Below are 23,804 nucleotides of genomic sequence, written 5' to 3'. Positions count from 1 at the left end.
TTTTAAAGAAAATTGGACGTTTTTATTTCGTTTTTGCATTCTTGCGTTCTGGCGCCCTTATTTGCATACCAGGTATTTTATGTAATGGCCCGAATCAGCCACCATAATATATTCAGTCAAAGCTCATTATAACGCCATCCGCAGGACCATATTTGGCGGTATATAACGAAATGACGATCATAAGAGTTGACAAGAGTACCGTATACACAGAACATGACTATTGACCGTAGCATCAACAACACACATTTTTAACAGCTAATAAACACAAACCGTATGTGAAATAAGGTCAAATAGATATTATATATAATTTCTCATAATTATTCAAGAACTTATATTCTTAAATACGTCAGGAGGGTATTTTGCACTGTTTAGTATACATTCGTTTCATATAGAACTAATGCGATACGACTGACGCGCGACTGGTGGCCGAAATGTTCAAGTCCAGGCCCGTCCAAGCATGTTTTTTTCATCGGTTTTCATGAAACTGGAATTTTTTTCTATAAAGTGGAACTTTTTATATGGTACAATGTCGGGTTCCGAGGTACTCGCGCAAAAAAATTTGAAAATGAGATGCAAAGAGAAGCAATTTCACCTAGCATATTTGGGGTGAAAATGTTGCTTCTTAATCCTACAATTTTGCCTCAAAATCAATTCAGTCAGCCTAACAGTCTTAAAGACAAGTCTTTGTTTCAAGACCACTTTTGGAATTAGGTCACGGCTGCGCTACTGCGGGGTCCTTGGTTCACTTACAATGATCAGATAAAATTCTACGCAAATTCTCGAGTCTCAGTAGAATGATTATCGGTGAAACAGGGCGGATAATAAACCAAGACAAAATCGTTGAAATTTATAAATAGAAAATGATTTATTGAAGACATGCAGTATTACACAAAGCAAATCCATGTAGTTAGTAAAACCAGAAATAAGCAGATAATACGAAACACTAAATCCATCTAACTGTCCGAATTATCAAACTCTCTATCTATTCTCCTTATCGGGGTAACACTCGCAAATTCACATTCAAAACAGCCAGTGTTTTGTGTTTGTGTTAAATAATATCAGCAGTAGGAAACGCAATAAAAATATGACGCAAGACAAAACGAAGATTATCTAGTTTTCTGAACAAATTTTCTTTTACAAATCGCCATACTCGGTTAGGTTGTCCAACAATGTAGATTTAAACAAAATGGCATTCGAAAAGGAAATTTCACAACTGGTCACTTAAATACGAAAACAAATTGTACATAATTTACTTAGATCATATAATTTCGCGATTTTAATGAATATGAAGCCGGTTTCACGGTTCGGGTTATCGGTTAATCACAATTGGGATCATTCATTTATCACGTACGCATAAAATTTGAATTTCCGCCCCCTGTACGCAAAATCTGCCATTTCTTCTTATACATTCAGCATTACAGTAATGCAATTGCACTTACACCTCCCCCTCCCCTAATGCGTACGTAATAAATGAACGACCGCATTTTATTTGAAGCGTTACCCCCAAAAAAAAATTAATTTCAATTACAGTTAATAAAGCTTCTGCAACACATTTTCTGAGACACGCCGTACAATAATCGTAGAAGTCCCACAATTCGAATTTTATATGAAATAATTTATGAAAACGAAACCACAACGTTTGGGCTGTTGACTAACAGGTGGAATGATGATGGCTGTTACGTATAAACCGGACTCACCGTCATTCCACCTGATGATGGCTGTTAGTCAACAGCCCAAACGTTGTGGTTTCGTTTAAATAAATTAGTTGTGGTTTCGTTTAAATATATTATTTCATATAAAATTTGAATTGCGGGAATTCTTCGATTATCTACAGCGAACACGGATTAGTGTTTCATTCGACAACTATACCCTGTATAATATTTGGATATACTCATAGAGTGAACTGTAACTGGAAACTGTGTTTCCGGGTCCTAATGACTAGAGATGATAATGGATAACGCGATGCAGAAAAAATTTCAATCTTCATCTGAAAATTTAGGGCCAGCTCCGCAGAGACTTAAAGGCTAGACCCAGCTCCACTAAACAGTTACAATTCATTAATTCAATATTTTCAGTCAAATTTAAAACATCCGATTCAGTCAAATTCTTGCTACTCACAACCATGGAACCGGGTTATTTTCTTTTCAAGATTTTCAAGATATCCTACAATCAGGCCGAGCAGGACCCAGTTCCACAGTTGTAAGAATTTGTCTCAATCGGATGAAGTAAGACTTCTAAAATATTAATATCTAGCAAAAGTAACCGTGCCCGGTCGTCTCAGTGGCACTTCTACTACTGACATCACAAATTATGTTATTTTTTCCTGAATGAACTGATTTTACCTTCAAATAATACAGTGGAACCATAGAGTAAACTCCTCCTTATTCGAATCAATTGGGACCAGTGACCTTTTATGTGAGTTAGGCGATTAACCCTTCTAGTGTGTCTACACCGTATTGTGTGTAAATCGGTAATGGACTTTGCTAGTACACCGCACTGCAATGTATTGATGTAATTAGTAATTCGTTTTTATCTCTATTGAAAGATGGCAGCATCTGTCAAACATAATGAAATATTAGTAACTAACAATACACTGCGCCACCGTGAAGACGCACTATAGTGGTATTCCCGTTCTTCAACACACTAGGGTGGAATTTTTCAAAATTTTGAAATTATCAATCAGCACTATAGGGTATTAGTTAGTCAGCACTGAAAGGGTTAATAAACTAAGACGTAAAAAGTTAATTGATATGAAATCCTATTGCAATAGTTCAAAAGCCGCAGTCACACGGAGACAATTTGGCCCAGGCCAAATTGGCATGGATCAGGCTTGAGCCAAATTGGGCCTGCGCCTAGTTAGAGAGCGCGCTCACACGCAAACCACTCACTCTATACTAAACAATGTTCAAACAGAGCGGGTCATTTCTGGTACCAGTTCAAATGCAATCGTTTGTCTCGTGCTAAAATTTGGCTGGGGCCTGGTCCAACAGTTTGGTCGAGCCCACTTGGCACCAATGTGAACAGTTGTTCGGGCCAAAAATGCTCGTGTAATTGCGGCCAAAGATTTGTGTAAGAGTTTGGTAATATGTACAGCAGAACCCGCTTAATTCGGATCATTTGGGACCGATGCAATTCATCTGGTTTATGAGAAATCTGTATTCAACATCATATTTGCATACATCTAAGCATAGGCGGCCTGTAAATAATATCCAAATCAGATCAAAATCTGCATCTAACTAGTAGTAAACCAATCCGAATTGAGAGGGTTCGTATCTTGAACCTGAAATGATTGGGGCTATTCATAAAGGAGAAGTCACCTTAATCCTTTCAGTGCTGACTAATCAATACCTGGAAGAGCTGGATGTAATTTGAATAATAAAAAATTCCACCCAGTGCGTTGAATAACCGACACACCGCTATAGTGCGGTGTATCATTAGTTACTAATATTTCACTGTTTGACAGGTGCTGCCATCTTTGAATAGAGCTAAAAATTAATTACTAATAACATCATTACACTGCAATGCGGTGTACTATCGAAGTCCATCACAGATTTATACACCGCACTGCAGTGTGTAGACGCACAGAAAGGGTTTATGAATATTGAGCCTACTGCATAACGATCAAGAAAACAAACTACAGGCTTCGATCAAAATGAGTAAACATGATCAGATTCTCTGGTTTCCTACCGACAGTTCCACTGTAAACATACACGGACAGCCGTTAATACTAAATATTCTACAAAAAATACAACTTAGCTTACTATCACTGTAACGAATTGACATGATTCACATGATTCGCAAGCAATCCTTTCACTTAAGGAATACGTAACAAAATAACTTTCAATATGTATATATTATATTATGTTTAGCACGAAGCAATTGGAATTTAGCTTAAAGCAAAGTTTTATACAATACAAATTAATATAATACAAGTCGGAATAAATGCTATAAACCTATAATGAATTCTTTGTTTACATTCTGGTTTATTTTGAAACAAAATCAGGGCCCGGTTGCTCCGTCGGTTAATGATAATAATAATCATAATAATAATAATAAGATTCAAAAGACTTAGCTTACCATGATCCGACATCTATTCTTGGTATATATAAGACATCGTAAGTCATGACTTTGCGACCGAGCTCTGCCGATCAAGTTGGTATATAGCTGGGAGCTGATAATAGGTTGATGAGGCCTTTTATGATACAAATATATATGAACTTAACTCGATGTAATATCGAGTTCTTCAGCTATGTGCTTTTTTTTCTTGACTACGCTTTATTGGTCGGTGAACAGGCGAGTGATTTACATGACGTACTCCAGCATTGATTGGAACTATGGATATCAATCGCGAGACCCCTATACCAGCTACTAATCGGGTTTGAACAACAACGTATTTTAATCCGTCCGAAACTATTTTACACAAAATATGCACAGGGGTATGCAATGTGCGGATGCTTATTCCTAACCGCAGGACAGCGCATTTCAAAAGACTTAACCTCGCACTGAGAATTATACGCCGTAGAACACTACAAACAAAAACACATTCGACAGGTACAACATTCACATCGTGCACACGACGTGTACTCCGACAGTCATACACACGAACAACACCTCTGACCAAACATCACGGACGCCGATTAAAGTGCAGGCTAGAAAATACATGTGATTGTCGGATTTAAGGTGGTTTACTTGTTACGAATATCAGGGAAATACAGATTGTAGGCGGGGGGGTCGTAATAACACGAGAACGAACCACCCCCTTTTATTGACATCAATAGCACAAAAAAGCAAGAACGTTCTCATCAATTCCTGTTTAAATATATATTCAATATATATTCAGCGATGGAGTATTATATGCCAAAGTAAGTTATAAGCCGAAATTGTGTGCTATAGTGTCGACCTCGGCCTTTCAATTTTGAACCCGTACTGTGATTTGTGGCATTCATACATTGCGTTAAAAACTGTTTCACAATCCTCATCTGCCAATAGAGAGAAGGATTAATGGTTGCCTATTGTTCCTTCACGCACAAATTGGTCGTCGACGATTACTTTTTATATCGGTGAAACGTCACACGAGTGAACAATCGTTATCGCCATTTATCGTCTATTTCCGGAGAAAGTGCGACTTTACCCTTTCAGTGCCGAATAATTAATACCCGAAAGCGTTGGAGATAATTCGAAATTTTTTTTGAATTTCCACTCCATGGTGTTGATTGACGGGCACACCGCTATAGTGCGTCTTCACTAAGGTGCGATGTATTGTTAGTCACTAATATTTCACTGTTTGACAGGCACTAGAGATAAAAACTAATTACTTAAAACATCAATACACTGCGATGCGGCGTACTAGCAAAGTCAAGCACTGATTTATACACCACACTGCGGAGTAGATGCACTGAAAGGGTTAATGTAACTTCAAACTCTAGTCGTACCACGCGATTGAGCGTGGTCACTTTAGTTCAATCCTAGTTCCAGATGACTCATACTAATACTCATGAAATACGTAACTATAGTGAATTCGAATATTAGTTCTGATCGCTAGTCGACTAACAATTGTGTATATAAACGGAAGTTCACCTCGAAACTCAGTATAAATGGCATGATGCGTCACGGGAACCTCAATTGAGCAGTTATGAAATCATGAGTTTAATTTCCGGTATCGTAGATTAAGGGAGCACCTTTGACTGTTTCGAGTTGCGGAGTCTAATACGGCAACAGACCATATCTGAATTCAGACCACCATAACCGCGTTCGCGAAACCGATTTCATCGCCCACCTGCGCGCGCGCGCCGCTCCCTAAAACGTGTTGATTTTATATGTGATTAGTTCGCGGCACATGTGACAGTTATTGAGCGGAGTAGCGCACGTGTTACATGCGCCGTGGCCGCACATGAAAACGACGTTCTTCTTGCGTTCGAGACAAATCGAACAGTTGTACGTGTCCTCCAAATCCTGCACCTGTCGCTTCAGCTCCATAATCGCGATATCCGTTTCCAACGGCAACATCTGATGCACTTCCTGTCCGTCTGCAATAGAAAGTGTGTCGTCATAGTACAGGGTACCAAATGATCAGTCATTCCTGGCGATAAGAAGTTTTAAAGGAGAAAATTTCAGATTTTGAGGAAGCTTCTGTATCTCTTCAATACTCCAATTACAGTAGACTCCTAAATCAGTACTGTTTATCTCCATAAAACCTTGACACTACTAATTCAGTAACTGCCTAATAGCATAACAAAAAGATCCTGCTTCCAACAGTACCATATTAGGCATAGTCCACTGTAAAATTTCTTAAGTACGTATCTAATTGCCTATTTCTCAAAAGTGAAGTAGTTTTATAGGAGTTTCTGAGATTTTGCTAAAATCAAAGGAGTTTCAAGCACCTTTAAAGGCATTCACCATTCAGAAGGAGTTTTTACGGATTCAAGGAGTCGTATGGAACCAGTAGTAACAAAATTATGTCACAAAATGTTTGTGATTGTAGTTAATTAGGTTCCACGGTGGTGTGGCCTTGTTTAGTCCAGGGATGAGAACGCCGACATGTAAAATCCGCGGGTTATTTTTCTTGAGTGACATACCCGAACCAGCTGACGGCGTAGCCGTCAGCACTAGCGAGCGCCGAAGGCGCGAAGCTATTTCGGGGGGTTCGGGGGCCCTCCCCCAAGAAAATTTTAGAAATTAAATACGTTTTCCGAGCACTTAGAGCGATCTCGAACCCATGAACGACTATTATATTTTGGAAGGTAATGGCTAGTTCCAATGTGGTACATCCTCATTTGATGACATTCAGCATCTCATGCATTACGGGTCGAGCCCTGAATTATTGCAGTAAAAATGTGCCGATGAATGCTCACTAAAAATCATCACCAAGTAGTGTAAAATATCCGAAAGCGTTCGCCACACACACGCAGCAACAGTAAGTAGACCTATATACGTTACTACTGTTGCTGTGCGTGCGTGTCTGCAACCGATCGATAAAATACATACAAACTCATCGTAGTACAAATGTACATACAAAATCAGTGTTGCAATGAATATGCATTGAAATGCGATACTTTTACGTGACGATAAGTAAAACAGGCACTGAACGCTTTTACGGTTCACCTGATTACCGATCGCGCCGGACCAATTGAGTGAGATCACCCCCCCCATACTTTTACATCATTTTTGGACTATTTGGAAAATTGATATTTTTCAATACTGAAATCCGCGGGAAACCGCGGATCCGCGGGGAATTCTCATCTCTGTTAGTCTCTTTGTTCTGGATTCAATAAGTCATGATAATTTAGGGGTAAAAATCTGAGACTAGAAAATTGGCCGGGATATACGCTATATATCTCAGATAAATTTGTTAAATTAGTATTCCTGAAGATTACTATTGAGATTTAGTCGAAATGACAAATACTAGCTCAAGGAAATATTTGGGACATTTCTGTTTTTAGAAGAATTGGGATCTCATGTTATCTTTACAAAATGGACAGGGTGATTCATCAAACTCTGTAATTGTATAGACATTTTTTTTTCTGTTTGTCAATAAGGCTAAATCAGTTGCAACACTAGCAATACCAGGCAGTTTGAACCAAGCTTCGCAGTTGAGGTAAAATTGACTTGACAGTTCAATCCTTGGAAGAACAAAACGATTTTCAATCGAACTCAGAATTGTAGAACTGGGTCCAGACTGGAATTGGTAATGCCATTCAGAGCAGGTCTAGTTTTTCATCGCAAACCGAATACGTACCTTGTGCGACTTTTCGAGTGATCACTTCTTGACAACTGATGCACTTTTTCATTTTCGCGCAGCAATCATAACAGCAGACCGTGTGACCGCACGGGTCAAACGTAATACAAGCCTCGTCGTCTGAGCAAACCATACAAATTACTTTCTCTTCAGCTACCGCTCTATAATACACAGTGAATTATTTTTTTAGCTAAATTAACACAATGGTGATCTTAACACGAGTGCCAGCTTGATAATATGATGCAGCCCCCAGCCAGTGCCACACGATAATGTTCGTAGGTTGGCAATAATATAGTAGTAGTAGCTATAATATAGTCAGCTTTTGATCGAAATTGACCAATGAGCATAGAGCATGAAGCAGTTTGTTCACAGCCAATCACGAACTGTGTCATTCCCGTGTGCCAGAGTGCAAATATCTTATCATGAATATGAAGAATCTTTCTGAATTCTTTCGTAGCCCGCACCAGTGACAGAACGAGTTAATTTGTACCTGGCACTCAATGTGTTACAACATCACAGGTAAATCTGAATTCAGTTAAATTTTTATTTCAGGCCTCTTTCCACCAGTGGGATACCCGCACACACCAGATGGCGTAACAGTACACTCAGTTATACGTACTGACAATTAGTTCACTTTCAATGACATTTGAACTGGATTTTTTGGCTCCCAAATGGAAATGTAGTCAAAAAAGCTGCCATCAAGAAGATATAAGATTGATGTTACCAATCTGAGTGTATGGTATAGTTTTACTGTAAATTGATTTACTAATGAGAAAAGTTGATTCGAATTCAATTGAAATGTAGAAGAAATTGAAGCGCGGTAACCGAATAACCACTGGCGAACCTGGCGGAACCTCGCCTGTCATACATGGAATCCTTCATTGCTACAGAAGCGTTGCGGGTACCCCATTTACGATTTCCTGAGTTTTCCATGTTATAACTGAAAATTCCCCGTGTGTCCGGAATCGAGATTGTTTGAAGTGTTCACTCACCCGGAGGCATAATTCTGTATAATCGCCGCTATTTTATGATCTCCCAATAAATCCAGGGGTGTTTTGTGCTGTTTGTTTTTCTTCGTCAGCCGAAGTCCTTTTTGAGCGAGAAGACAGGCTAAGACGATATTCGGAGGGGTATCGTCCGCTAATCCTAATCCTGACCGCAACTACAATAAACGTGTACGTAGATTACTTGACTTTCTTTAATCCCTCAACCAGCTGAGTGCATTATGTCTTTTTTAAAAATATGATTGACAGAATTCGTTTGAATTGTTTTGATTTAGTGTCCCTTACAAATCCTCCACATCTTTTTACTTACGTCTTTAAAATCTTGCAAATCGTCAGTTTCGGGAGGCACTGAAAGTTTCACTACAGCTAAATGTAAACACGTATCACCATCTTCATCTACAGCGTACATATTTGCACCTAAACACACAAATGAATATTGAAGGATCAGTTTTGTGCGACGGATGAATTCCTTTTGTGGATAGTATCTCTCCCTTGGTCCTACCACCATTCAAAAATTTGGGTCGATCAGAAATTAAGAAATGATTTGAATCCCTGTTAGACACACCCCCTATCTTGCAGGGATTCAAACCTAATGCTATGATAAGAACCTCTCCCATAGTAGACCAAGACCTACATTCAAACGTGCTTAATTCAGATCGGTTTATTTTGGTCTAATCCCGACTCGTTATTTGCAGTCCATTTGTTCATTAATATAGAAGAAAATTACATTCAATCCGGATTTCCCATAAACCCGATGAATTTTTTCAGTCGAAAATGATCCGAATTAAGCGGATTCTACTGTATTTTGAGCGGGTGAATGGTTAGAACATTGCAGGTCATGGGTTTGAACCTCGTGAGTACAGTAGTGGCACTGGGTAAGATACCTATCCTCATTGCTTCATTGCCTCTCTCCACCCAGGAGTAAATGGGCACCTGGTCTGATAGATGACTCCTGAGCACCTAGCAGCTGCTCGGATATTACTCCTCCCCATGGAAAGATGACTGCTTAATGGTTAAGAGTTATAAGCTGCGGGTAATAATTTAATGGAAAACGCTGTTGAACATTGTATCACAGTGAAAAGGAAGCTACAGAAATCAAAATTACTATTACTATCGTATTTGAATTCGCGAGTTACGATTTTCTCATTACCTTTTTTGATAAGTAAATCCACAAGTGTAGCGTGACCCTGTGATGCAGCCAATAACAACGGAGTTTGCTGTCTGTTATTCTTTATCTCCATATTAGCGTGACCCTAAAAATGCAATCGAAAGATATTTAGGCGTATTTGAATTAAAAATAATAATACTATCTATTTGCCATATGTTTCAGGGTGGCTACTTTCAACCAATTTACAAATTCCCTGAGTTTTCCGTGTTGTAACAGAAGATTCCCTGAGTGACCCGTGAATTTTTTGGCTTAAAAATGTTGCAATTTATTCATTAGAATAATGTGGTGATAAAGAAATGCTTGGTCAAAAATAACATATCCAAATTTCCCAAGTTTTCCAGGTTTTTTTGTGCAAAATTTGTCAACTTCCGCAAGTTTTCCCTGGTTTTTTTTCTAGATTTTCATGATTCCTCGAGTTTTTTTCCAGGCCAATGAGGCCACCCTGGCCTGTATATAAGCAGCGCAGTGCCAAGACTAATACGCCTGAAAGATCAGGGGTAAATATCGAAGGGGTATGGTCCTCTGATCAATTCCAGACCATGCCCATTCCGCGAACCACACGGAAACTGATAGCACATTTACATTGATTACTTTCAGAAAGACATAAACTCAGAGAATTCAATAAGACGATAATTGTACGTACGACGTCTATTAAAGTTTCGGCGACGTCTTTGTGTCCATTAAGAGCGGCTAAATGCAGCGCAGCGAATCCATCATCTTTCTTTACGTTCGACAGATCGGTTTTAGCTAAAATCAGTTGCAACGCGCTGTAAACGAATAAACAAAACAAACTAGAATTTCATCTACGTCATAAATATAATCAATATACGTATAACGAATTAGATCTCGAGGGGCAGTCGCATAAAAGCTCCCATCGCAATTCTCCTGTACCCTTTTGAAAATGCGATAGCCATTTTTTTGTCAGGGAATTTTTTTCCACCCACGTCTAATAGAACAGCATTCGGCAGCGCAACATTCAGCTTATATATGTCCCACATGCCTAGAAATTGCATTAAGATGCACTGAAATTACGAAATTTTCCAGATCCCTGTTTTGGCTTGCCACTCGCTCTACGTGGAAATTCGCCATTTTTAACATTATGCCCTTTTCATTTCTCTGTGCCCCTGTCAAAGACTTCCCCTGGATCCGCCCCTGCTAAGTTATGTTTAGCCTAACTGGCCCTTGTATTGCAATTACCAGTTTGAAAATCAGTTCGCCATTTTAACCGTATGCCCTTTTCATATCTGTGCCCCTGTCAAAGACTTCCCCTGGATCCGCTCCTGCACAGCTATGTTTAGCCTAACTGGCCCTTGTATTGCAATTACCAACCGGTTCGAAAATCAGTTGAAAATTTGGACGAAAATCAGTTGAAAATTTTGAGTGTTCGTGAAAATTAAATCTAAGCTTTAGAGCGGCGTAATTATGAGGTTTAATAGGTTTACCGGTAACTTCTCACTTACTGATTATTGCCCTTAAGCGCAGCGTGGTGGACTCCATTGAAGCCGCGGTTATTCGTCAACGCTAGGTCAATATTTTCGTACGTAATCAATTGTTCGACGATGTCTTTATTCTCTTTGCAGATCGCGTCGTGTAGCGCGGTGTCACCGTACGAGTCCTACAAACAAACACAGTATCATTTAGCCGTCAGATTTTAGTTTCTCGCAAGTCAAGCTTATCTAACCCTTTCAGTGCGTCTACACTGCAGTGCGGTGTATAAATTGGCGATGAACTTTGCTAGTACACCGCATCACAGTGTATTGATGTTATTAGTAGGCCGAATTAGTTTTTATCCCTATTGAAAGATGGCAGCGCCTGTCAAACTTGCTAAATTTTAGTACTAACGATACACCGCGCTGTAGTGTAGACCCACTAAAGCGGCCTACCCGTTATTCAACACGCTGGGGTGGAATTTTTGAAAATCAATAAATCTCCAGCACTTAATGGTATTAATTAGACAGCACTGAAATGTTTATCTTATCTCAACTATCAGATTACCTGTATATTGACGTCAGCATTGTGTTTGAGAAGCACTTTAACGCACTTAGCGTGTTGTTTATTGACTGCCACGTGTAACGAGCTGCATTCACCGTTATTCAACGCGTCGACTTTGGCTCCTTTTGTGATCAGTAATTCCATCACATCCGGCTGATTACTGAAATCATAATAACACCGCAGAAAAGATGATAACAAGTCAATGAATATCGAAGGACAAATATTCATAATGAACATGGTCAGTTACACCGATACATTGGTATATAGATACTGCTTGTCAATGTCTTTTTAAGAAAAATAATTGAAAAATTTTTTTCAATACTGTTTTCCCTGTTCTCGCTGACATTTCAAAATTTTAGGATAGTATTGATTTTTTCCCATTGCCCTTCCATTTTTTTCTGTTCTCAAAGGCCTTAATAATCTTAGCCAATATGAAGGTAGTCACATTGTGCCAATTTACAAATTCCAAGTTTTCCCTGATTTTTCTATGTTATTACACAAAATTCTCTGAGAGAATTGGCCAGTGAATGGAGAAATGTCTTGGTTTGAAATGTTATAACATCATTATTCATGAATCACGTATTTGTAAAGAAACGTCTAGTCAATAGCAATATTCAGATGCCATGAGTTTTCCTGGCTTTTTTTTGCAAAATTTGACAATTTCCCTGAGATTTTCCAGATGTTTTTCTATATGCTTCTGATTCCCCGAGTTTTTCAGGTTTTCCAGGTCCGAGGCTACCCTGAATATCTCTGCGCATCAATCATCACCCCCTGAGCAATAATGCAATTGCTCAGTGGTCATCTAGGGCCAGACAGCAAATCTGTCATTTCTGGCTAAAGAGAAGTGACATCCGAGCAGCAAAGCACTCGCAGGACTAATATATTACACACCGGGTACCAAATTCCTCAGTGGAGAGAGGCAACAAAGAAACTACTGTAGCAGGCAAGACTTGTACGCACGAAAACAAAACTTTTTTTTCGAATCTGAAGGTTTTTGTCCCAAAAGTGTACGTATTTTTTTCCAATAATTAGACGGAACATACCCGAATGCTGAGTAATGTAAGGCGGTATCTCCATCTTCATCCTGACATTCGAGATTGGCTCCAGATTTTAGTAACATCTTCACCAGATCATAATGGCCTTGATGAGAGGCAACCTGGAGGGCGGTTTTACCGGAACTTTTCTGATCAATCTAAAACAAAGAGACAGTTCACAACTATAAATATCACTCTGACAATGGTTTCACAGACAAATAAAAAGATTTTATTCAAACATTTATCAAATATGGCAAGTTCACTTCAAACTAAGCCTAAGAAAACAAATTTAAACATAATGCTGACAGCTACAAGAAACCTCACAAGATTTCAATATCTGTGATGAAGCAATAAATGCAAAATCCCAAGATTGCTGATAGACTAGAAAGCTTATTCAAAATTTATGGTATTTTGAATAAAATTCCAGTCTTTTAACAATATGTGGGATTTTAAATTTATTGAGTCAGCCATCAATATGAGTGGTAGTAATCGGAATAACACCAATGACATGGACATCAGGGTCAAATTGATGAACACAAGGAATTTTCCCATTTTTCCACAAATACCAGGGTTTTTCACCTTTAAAGGGCAAATGCCATCATAATTTTAATTTCCACGATTTCTTAACCATAAGAAACTTTAGTATAAATACACATAGAAACACGCACCTGCTAAGATAAACAATAACAGTGAGCAAGTGCTGAAATTGCCGATTTAAAAGTCATATTACTCAGTAATGGCTGAACTAAAATTCAAACCAGTTCCATATTTCATATTTGTGAATACATCACATATGAAAATGAATCTTACACAATATTCTATTTTATTATTATTATTATTATCATTTTGATGGCATATGCTCTTTAAAAGCATTTTACATTGAGAAGGGAGTTTCTATCATGGGAACGAGGAGTCATAGGGACCCTGCATGAAATAACTTATCACATTGCATTCAGCTTGAACTTTCCACTGACACCAAAAGCCCACTCGATAAGATGTTATTCACATCAGCAATTGCACTGAGTGACTTACTTTATCAGGATGTTTTGTTACTATTTCCTGTACAACTTCCATTCGACCCTGTGCGGCTTCGCGGACCAGTATATCGGGACCGTTTTGTTGTAGGTCCATGATTTTCTGAAACAAGGCCCCGAGTGATGCTGAAATCGAGAAGAATTCGAACAAAATCAGCCACTGATATGTATTAACATCCGGTGAAATATAGTTACAGAAGCGTTCGGAGTCTTCTTTTTATTCTTAAAATAGCGGTGAATTTCCCTCTAGTTCATTTGGTTGATTGCGTTGATTTATATGGGCACTTATTTTGTGTATCCCCAATTCAAACTTGGAAACCCAAACTTGGAATGAAGCCAGAGGTTGTACCCTTTCCGTGCTGACTGACACCTTTAAGTGCTGGAGATAATTTGAAAATGTCTAAAAAATTCCAGCCCACTGCAGTGCAATGAACTAGCAAAGTCCATCACCGATTTATTCACTGCAATGCGGTGTAGATGCACTGAAAGGGTTAAGTTATCACACAGGTGGTCTGTCATGTAAGGCGAATTGATAAGGGAACTTCCATAAGTCAGGTTTGAGGTCAGAAGAAAAACTGCCAGCTACCGCCGCCAATGTACAGGGAGTTCTATTACAAGTGTACAACGTAATACAATGTACTTACTGTGCGATACAGACTTGTTTATGTCTAAAGGTTCCAAATCACAACACGACGGATTGAACGTCCAAGTATGCCCGGAGACTTGCACTCGAATATCACCGTCAGTATAAACCTTTATTACTCGCCCAGATCGACCTAATGCCTGTCGTAGAATGATTAACAACAAAGAAAATCAGGTTTCGCTCCGGCCTTCGCGAATTTTCAAATATGTAAATTTTCAATTAATACGTAGTAATTGAACAAATTTCTATACTCATGTTCACGTTTTTGAGAAAATAAATTCATTCATTCGGTCAAATATTTCCCTAAGTATAGTCGCTCACGTTTTTCATTTGGTCCGTCCATTCGCCGTGATCTTTTTGTAGTTTTTTCACCAGGTTTTGATCGTCGATTACGCGAACAATGTCGCCGACGTTGAACTGTTGAACCTGAAATTAAATACGCGTTTACGTGAGAAAAGAAAAGTTTTGATCGGAGAGTAAAGCACAACTCAGGTCGACTAAGATCTGATCAGATTGTCCAATCAGAAGACTGCAATTTTTTTAATCGGGAACCTTTTTCATTGATTGTAAGTCAAATCGTAAGGATAGAACAAGCACTATTTCCTACGACTAATCTTAATGTCGTAGCCAATCAGCGATGAGAATTGCGACACAATTCAATTTAATAAAACTTATTTTTATATGGTTATATCCATACAGATTGAGGCACACATGAATCTTAGCGTTCAAAATGGCGAGTCAACACATCATGAGGCTCAGCGATGCTCTTTAGATCTTGACACGAACGTTTACTAGGCAATCAGCGGTCACGTGTGTGCAGCGTCCGAGTGAGATATATATCTATACCTTTTCCAGAGCTCCGGCGTGAAAAGTCCATCTATTCGTACAGCCTTCATACTGAACACGAATATCTCCTCTTTCGGTGATTCTGTGAACTATTCCCACTTTACCAATATACTGCAAATAACAAAACCAATCACGGTCAAGTCGGTAAGTTAAGTATTTTATGTTGCTGATTATTGCTTATTTTTTAGGAGTGGGGTTATTTTTTCCTCAATACTATTGGACTTGAGGCCTCAGGGTAGATTTCATCATCAGACAGTATCAAATGAACTGCCTCCACTTAGATATGGATAAATGAGTGAAACCTAACCTCAAGTAATCAATACTTGACAACAATGCAAATGGTATACAATCAATAATTACATAACTTCAATTAATTTCTAAACCCTTTCGATGCCGACTAATTAAGCATCGAAAGAGCTGGAGATAATTTGAAATTGTTAAAAATTTCCACCCGTGTGTTGAATAATGGGTACACAGCTTAAGTGCATCTACACCATGGTGCGGTGTATCATTAGTTACTTACTTTTCACTATGCTTGACAGGTACTGCCATTTTTCAATAAAGATAAAAACTAATTACTAATTACTTCTGATGCAGATACTAGCAAATGCCATCACCGATTTATGCACTGCACTGCGGTGTAGACACACAGAAAGGGTCAAGTATCAAGAATTTTTGAAACACAGAGAGCTCGTACCTCTGCCATTTTAGGATTCCATCCTCCGTGTCCCTCCTGCATTTGTTTCAATACATCTATCTCTAGATCGACTCGGACGTTGTCACCAACTTTGAACTGATTGCGAGGAATACTGGACCGAGAAGGCGTCACTACCTGACCTATAGTACCAATGAAAAAAAAAATTGTTCCATCACAAATTCCCTGAAGAAATGAACAATAGTATTCTATAGTAAAATATTTGTAACATCATGTCTTGAATCAGAATTATAATTTCATGAAGTGATAAACATGTTCTATATTTGTAAGCAGTGTTAGTTTATTTCAATAAGAAGCCTACTTTAGAAATACCGGTACCCAAAAACTCTTTACCCCTCCTTTCTAAAGGTTTGATTATTTCAAAAGTGAGGTTGGGTATGTGGGGCGAAAACAATTTCAATGCGTAGCTAAGATGCTGGCCTATGAGCCATAAGCAGGATTTCCCAAGAATTTACGCGCTTATATACGAATTAAGCTCTCGAATTTCTTGTTTTTACTGTAGGATATAAAAGATTTTGGAATAGTGGTCTGTAGTGCTGTAATTTATCGCCGAGACTTATAGCTGTAACCGAGGTTGGCTGAAATATGAAGAACTTACCCAACACCGGTAAATGATCCGGGTAATACATGCATCCGACCGCATCTGTTATATATTTGATATCGACTTTTCCTTTGTGTCCGAGTCTGTAAACGTTAGTAACACCGGAGACCCAGGAGACGCACGCGACACTGCGTCCTGATTCTCCTTCCCAACCGCGTATGTCGGATACTTTGCCCAGACGACCTTCACCTCCTGCGGGGAAAATAAGCAACAATACTTACTACCTATATAAACGGCAAAGATACATAAAGATCGTAAAATTTGAACTAGGGGTCTGGGACACTAGTGCCCACTTGTGGAAGAGGTCCGACAGTTTTAACATTCAAAGTCCTAAGCGGTCTTAAAACTTGCTGAACTGAACAACGGCCACTTTGATTTCAATCGGACCAATTTTTGGGCTGCCCACGTGTCTAGGGTAGATACATAGATAACCCAAATATCAAGACAATACATCAAAGCGTCTTGAAAAGTTCAATTATTTAGGAATTAGTTATTTATTACAATGATAACATCGATGGGTAACTAACCATCTTGATTTCCCCAGTCCCAATCGGGTCCACGAACGACTTTAGCACCGGCGAATATGCCACGTGAACATATCTTATTGCTTCCACTTCTTTTTGATACTTTAACTCTGAAATAAAAAAATAACCACTATTTACCATGACAGGATATATATCGTCTATCTGCAGACGAGAATTCGATTTCGCCTTTTTCTATCCAGGGTTATAATAAAAAAGTGTTCCCCATCAGTAACCAACTGTTGTTAACACGACACTTCACATGTGGTATAGCTTCCCAGATTTCCCTGGTACAATCGATACGCACATATGAGACGCAACATAGAGTACTATTTCAGGGTTTCATAGTGTCCATATGACCAATCTCAATTGAAGACTTTCAAGGACCTTTTAAAACTCTTATTCCAGGACTTATATAATTCATGAATTGGGCTATTATAGATACATTTTGCCAAAAATTCATAGTCTTTATGAATTTCTGATTTTGCCATTTTATTTACGTGGTTCCAGAATTAAAAAAAGGAAAAATAATTAAGTAATTTATTAAGACATAACATCGTGAGATACAATCAAACGCAACACGTTTAAACATTATGGGCAAGTATCATTGTCCAGAATCATCATTTATAAAAATCTTGTACATATATTGATAAATAAATACATTAGGCCTATATTATATTAATTGTTTTCATTGTATCATCCATAATTCATTCTTGAATTGTACAAAACAAATAATGTAAAAGTCATTACTGAGCAATAAAGATATTTTGAATAATGAACATTGAATTGAATATTGAATTGGAGTTGAGATACGCGGTAAATTACCAGACTGTAAAAGACCTCACAATACAATGATCTGATATAATGAATACAATGGATGATACATGACCAAAAGCTTCAAATTGTATTCACGTGGCAAAGCAGATAATCATTGCATGCAGTTTAACTTATGTATTAACCCTTTCAGTGCGTCTACACCGCAGTGCGGTGTATGAATCGGTGATGAATTTTGCTAGTACACCGCACTGCGGCGTATTGATGTAATTAGTAATTATCTCTCTTGAAAAATGGCAGCACCTGTCAAACATAGTGAAATATTAGTAACTAACAATACACTGCGCCGCGGTGTAGACGCACTATAGTGGTATTCCTGTTACTCAACACACTAGGGTGGAATTTCTCAAAATATTCAAATTATCTCCAGCACTATAAGGTATCAATTAGTCAGCACTGAAAGGATTTAAATACTTTTGCTTTTTTTCTGATGGCATTTTTTCCTACTGCCCAAAAAGCGGCTTTTCTTGTCGGTGGCACGTTATCTCCGTATAATGCGTACGTTGCTAACGAAAACGACGGTTACCTCGGAGTTTCCGGATTGTCGTAGCGATAAAACGAATGATTCGTGTCGTGTTTATCGGACATGTAACACGGCGTGCACAGGTCGAAATTCTGACACCGCGAACACTTCCACCTTATACCCATTATATGTTGTTTCTTGCACGAATCGCATATCACAGACTCGTGACGAATTCCTAAAGAAAAAAAAATAAGCGAACGACAAATTATTACTCAGCCTATTTCGATTAATACCGAATTCCGAACGATGACCCGTAAAATTGTTTAGAACGATATCAAGTGTTGTTATTTTGTTCGACTCGTTTAAAATGTAGATAATCTTGGAAATGTACCATAAATGGCAAAGTTCAAGTGTTGTCATTATCGCTAGTGAATATATTTCGATTATTCATCCAGCTGTTACGCAACGGTTTTGGCAGCATATCTAGGGTAACCTCTGGGTGCACAGACACGATGATGAATTTGATGGTCTGGACTCTGTTGGACCAGAACTAGGGGGTCCAGGGACACCATGCCCACTTGGGAAGTGGTTCCAAATGCTCAACAATCTAACAATTTCAATATTCAACGCTCCCTGGTGACCATATACAGAATCCAATGACCTTGAAACTCACCACAATCATAGAACATGTCAGCAGCTACGATTTTGTAATTGATTGCGATAAAAAATATGCCTCGTTACCACTTTAATATGGAAATACTAAGTTATTCTACTATTCAAAGCCCCCTGGTGAACATATTCAAAACCCAATGACCTTGAAACTCACCACAATCATAGAACATGTCACGAACTATAACTTTGTAATTGATTGTGGTTACAAAATATGCATTGATATGAATATAATATAGAAATACTAAGATATTGCATTATTCAACGCCCCCTGGTGGCCATATACAAAAACCAATGACCTTGAAACTCACCACAATCATAGAACACGTTATGAGCTACAACTTTCTAAATGATTGTGGTAACAAAATACGCTTAGGTATCAATATAATGTGGCAAAACTTTTTCCCACTTACGAACGAGTACTGCTGACACCAAGATGGCCGCCAATTGCGTCATAATTGGCTGATGAAAAGGTATAAAACATCAGTATCTCAGGTATAAAACATCCCTTTCCAAAGAATACCCATCACAAATTGCAATGAGAAAGAAATGATAAACCAGTAGGAAGCTACAGGACTCAGAATTTGGGCCAAAATTGGGCACTAAAAAGGTCATAGGACGGCCATCTTAAGTCCGATCGACCCAATTTTTGTTATGCTGATGGGCCTTGGGGGAATTCACATATATATCCGATAGATCAAGGTAATTGATCAAAGCGTCTTCAAAATTTCCCTCAAAAATGTCAAAAATGTGTAAAAAGTGCTGATTTTGGCAAACAACAATGGCTGCCAGTCGGCCATCTTGAATCTGACAGGGCCAGTTTTTGGGCTGAAGATGTGTCTAGGGTAGATGCATGTGTAACCGAAATATCAAGACATAACCTTGAAGTGTCTTCAAAACTTCCCAAAATAACTGGATTCCGTCTTTGGACGGACGGACGAAAAGTGAACGCAATAGCCTGCTGGGACTAAAGTCCCAAGTGGGCTAAAAATGCAGTTATGCTGTTTCAAACATGGCTGACAGTTGGAAAATTTCATTGCCACATTGTTGTCTGGGGGACAATTTCGACCACTTCTTATAGCAGAACGAGCCCTCAAACATGCCCTGTTGAGCATTTCTAGAGTACTATAGTACCAGTGGCAGATTTGCAGGGCACGCAGCCCCCTTTTTGAATAAGTGCCCCTTTTGGGATCTTTTATCGAAAATTTTTCAAACCCACCTAGTGGATAAAAACGAAAACACATTAAATTTCTATTGCAAATAATATCGTTATCTTTTAGTAAGTTACGTTTCGGATATCTCGGTAAAAACTTCTCTGCGCATTTTTTTCTTCAAAATTCTTGATGGTGTGCACGATCAGAGGCCATCAATTCCTCGATTCATTATATCCGCTATGAAATTACGCAAATTTCCACATAACCTTCAAAAACTACCGGTTTCGACGCGAACCACCGAATTATTGATAAGATGACCTACCAACGGGAGCGTTGTCGAATATCGTCAGATCGTAAGCGTTTTGATATCCGACTCGGTAGTTCGTCCTCGAACCGGAATCCCACTGTACGACGACGGTTTTATCCGGTGACGTCGTACTTCCCGGTTTCCCGATTTCTACGATCGTCCCGACGTGACCTTCGCCTCCGTCTTGCTCGCTCCATCTCCAATCGGGACCGCGGACGACGCGTAATCCCAACTCCATTCGTAATCTCTGTAAGTAAAATATTCAGCTCTATTTAGGCTAAAGAAGAGACCTCGTTTCTCGAAATCGGATGGTGAAATTTGTAGTCAGTTCATTTCTATAACTGTCATGTCTTGTTATTGTTAGCTTGATCATGATTTAAAAATATATCATGAACGGGGTCGATAGGCGACCGGCCGGGTAAACTTTAAAACTCAGCAAAAATGACTAACATTGCTGCAATCACACTGAGATTTGGCCCGCATCAGACCCAAGTTTGGCCCGTGCCTAATTAGAGAGCGCGCCCACACGCAAACCACTCGCTTGATACTAAACAACACTGAAACAAAGTGAAGTGGGTCAAGTGGGTCAGTTGCAATTCAAACGCAACATTTGCTCCATGCTAAATTTGGCTCAGACCTGGTCTGACCTTTTTGGTTGGTCCAAACAGGCATTTGGCAGCTGCGTGAATGTTCTGGACAAAATTTGGCCAGAGCCAAAAACGCTTGTGTGATCGTGGCTTATGTATCATCAATTTCTTTAGCTATATATCGACATAAAATACCGGGTAAAGGTCTGATAGAGCAACACCTAATTCATGCTATAAGGGATCTAGGAAAAGATGATGGGTGTCCTTGGGTTAGGCCTACATATACTGGTATCAACTATCCTCTATCATATGATAGCTAGAGAGAGAGAGAGAGAGAGCATATTTGATACCAGGAAGTATGTTGTGGTGACAAGCTCAGAGCTGTGCTTGACAAAAGAACCACCTAAAGTGACAAAACAAAGTGGATACTTTCATTTATTGGGTTTAGGGTTAGGGTTTTGATGGGTTTAGGGTCTAAAGGACCCAGAGGGTTTGGTTTCAGGGCCTGTTTTACCCCAAGCGCTATGGTTAAGGTAAGGTAAGGTGCTATGCTATATATGAAGTTAAAACATTTGGTTTTAAGTGAGCTTGGTGGTATGATGCTGCACTAGTTATTTACTGGCCCAGGTCTCTAACTAATTCTCCACACTTTCCTTGAATTTTTTAAGTCGCGCACCTCTGTACGCATACGCGGCGTAAATGAGCCAATCAGCGACGATGTACGGAAAAATAGGGTAAATAAAAACTCTGTCGTACAAGGTAAAATATCCAAACTGCGTTGCCAAAATTAAACTGGTTGGGGTACACTCAATACTGCCTTACTGGTAGTTAGTTACCTAATCGTTGGTGGTAAGCTTTTTATAATCGGATGGGCTTATACCAACGTTAGGGATGACAAGGACCAAAACACGGTTGAAAAAAGTAACACTTCAAAAATATACTTTCTATTCACTTCAGTCCACAATTAATGGCTTAATTCACAAACTAACACAGGTACCTTTCGAAATAATCCAATTTTATGTATGTTTCGAGTGATTAATCAACATTATTTTGAGAAATTAATTAATTTCTCCACAAATTTCGCCATTGGCCGCCATTTCTCTGTATTGCACATGTGGCATGATAAGACAAGGGGACCTACAAGGATTTATATAAAACTTCCAAGACGAAACGACAATTTTTATTTTTGATGGTTTTCCAACTTTTATTTCAAGTCTTCGTGTTTTCCATAATAAATAATGAAATAATAAATTTCTGGTAAAAGAAAAATGTGAATAAGTGTTGATTTTTAAATTTTTTTAAATTTCGTCGTTTCGCTTTGTTAGTTTGTGCTGTTGTCCTGGCCTCAGTCCACAGGTGCCAGCACCTCCAGTAATTTTCAAAATGGCAGCTGTTGACTGGACGGAAATTTACTCTCACTTTACGGCCGATTTGCACATGGATTAAGATCGTCAGGTGAGGTGTTATATGTATCAGACAAACTACGAATCTGTTGTGCGTCGATTACAACAAAAATGAGACAGATATCTTAAGAGACAATGAAATGCCAGGCAAATTACTCGTCAGTCAAATTGACGAAGATTTCATACAAAAATGACCTTCCCATTCCTGACTGTGGTTTGTGAAAATATCCGATCGTGAAACTAAACCACAGTCAGGTTACTGACTACCTTACTGGATAGGCCGGATGTGTAGAAATGTTTCCAGGTGTGGGGTGAAGACATGGGGCCGACTGAAGGAAGGGAAGAACGAGAGGAGAGGGGATGGGTCGAGGACGATTTAAATGAAAAAAAACAACACTTTCACTTCTCACTTTCTCAGTATCTGTTGTTGTTGGCGTTGGCCGTTTCGGAGTGGAGAGTGAATCAAGAAATTGAAAAGGCCGGACAACGAAATGCTGATAGAGAGGCCAAGGGTATGTGGTTAAACACTGTTTGAACACATTCGACTCGTGAAGACGAACTTTACCTCGTATTGCTATACAGAGCTGATAACGACGAAAATCACGCATTTATTCATTATTTTTCTTAAAAAAAAAAACAATTAACTTCCGTGTCTTCCGTCATATGTTGGTGCAGTAGAAACTCCGGTTCTGGAATCGGTTGGGACTTTATACATTCAATTCAATTAACTCTTTATTGTACCGAAATTTCCTCAGGACGGCGCGTTAGTCCGGCTAAGACGCATCCCAGGCCCGCGCTGAGGCGCTGAGCTAGAGGGGCGGTTCTATTTCCAGGAAAAGGACACCTTTTCATCGTTAAAAGGGGCACTTTCTTATTGAAATAGAACAGATCTTAAATATGATCCCCCCAAAAAATCCGACTGCAGTGAGAATGGCAGGGCCTCGTACTTTTTATTAAAAAAAGCATATCAAAATTTCGAAAAACCTTGACCCAAATTTTTGACACTGAGTTTTTGAAGGGCACTGATGGGTATTTTAGATACCCACGACCCCTCCCCTTGATAACGGCCTTCCGCCGAACCATCAGTCCATATC

The 23,804-nt window shown here is 39.0% G+C and overlaps 1 protein-coding gene across 1 annotated transcript; it reads right to left on the bottom strand.

The window, feature by feature from the left end:
• Positions 1-846: 846 nt before the first annotated feature.
• LOC141908042 (E3 ubiquitin-protein ligase MIB2-like) lies at positions 847-23,368 on the bottom strand. The gene is made up of 19 exons (XM_074797833.1): positions 23,276-23,368; positions 20,736-20,967; positions 18,654-18,825; positions 17,300-17,406; positions 16,770-16,964; positions 16,154-16,293; positions 15,457-15,567; positions 14,932-15,036; positions 14,612-14,750; positions 13,966-14,093; positions 12,943-13,091; positions 11,903-12,059; positions 11,368-11,522; positions 10,551-10,674; positions 9,890-9,992; positions 9,050-9,156; positions 8,728-8,897; positions 7,736-7,896; positions 847-6,026 (listed from the first exon to the last, which is right to left on the bottom strand). Exons 2-19 carry the CDS (start codon positions 20,956-20,958, stop codon positions 5,797-5,799), a joined length of 2,676 nt encoding a protein of 891 aa, XP_074653934.1. The 5' UTR covers positions 20,959-20,967; positions 23,276-23,368; the 3' UTR covers positions 847-5,796.
• Between the last annotated feature and the right edge of the window lie 436 nt (positions 23,369-23,804).

This window comes from Tubulanus polymorphus, chromosome 7 (assembly GCF_964204645.1).
Source record: "Tubulanus polymorphus chromosome 7, tnTubPoly1.2, whole genome shotgun sequence".
Taxonomy (NCBI): Eukaryota; Metazoa; Nemertea; class Palaeonemertea; order Tubulaniformes; family Tubulanidae; genus Tubulanus; species Tubulanus polymorphus.
This window is presented reverse-complemented; position numbering and strand designations above follow the sequence as displayed.

What these genes read in the sequence shown, in the direction of transcription:
- LOC141908042 (XM_074797833.1), bottom strand. Translation starts at nt 20,958, where the DNA reads ATGGAGTTGGGATTACGCGTCGTCCGCGGTCCCGATTGGAGATGGAGC. An exon ending in ATTCGACAACGCTCCCGTTG is followed by an intron (nt 18,826 to 20,735) that starts GTAGGTCATCTT and finishes TTTTTTCTTTAG; the next exon opens with GAATTCGTCACGAGTCTGTG. An exon ending in ACGCCGGAGCTCTGGAAAAG is followed by an intron (nt 15,037 to 15,456) that starts GTATAGATATAT and finishes ATTTAATTTCAG; the next exon opens with GTTCAACAGTTCAACGTCGG.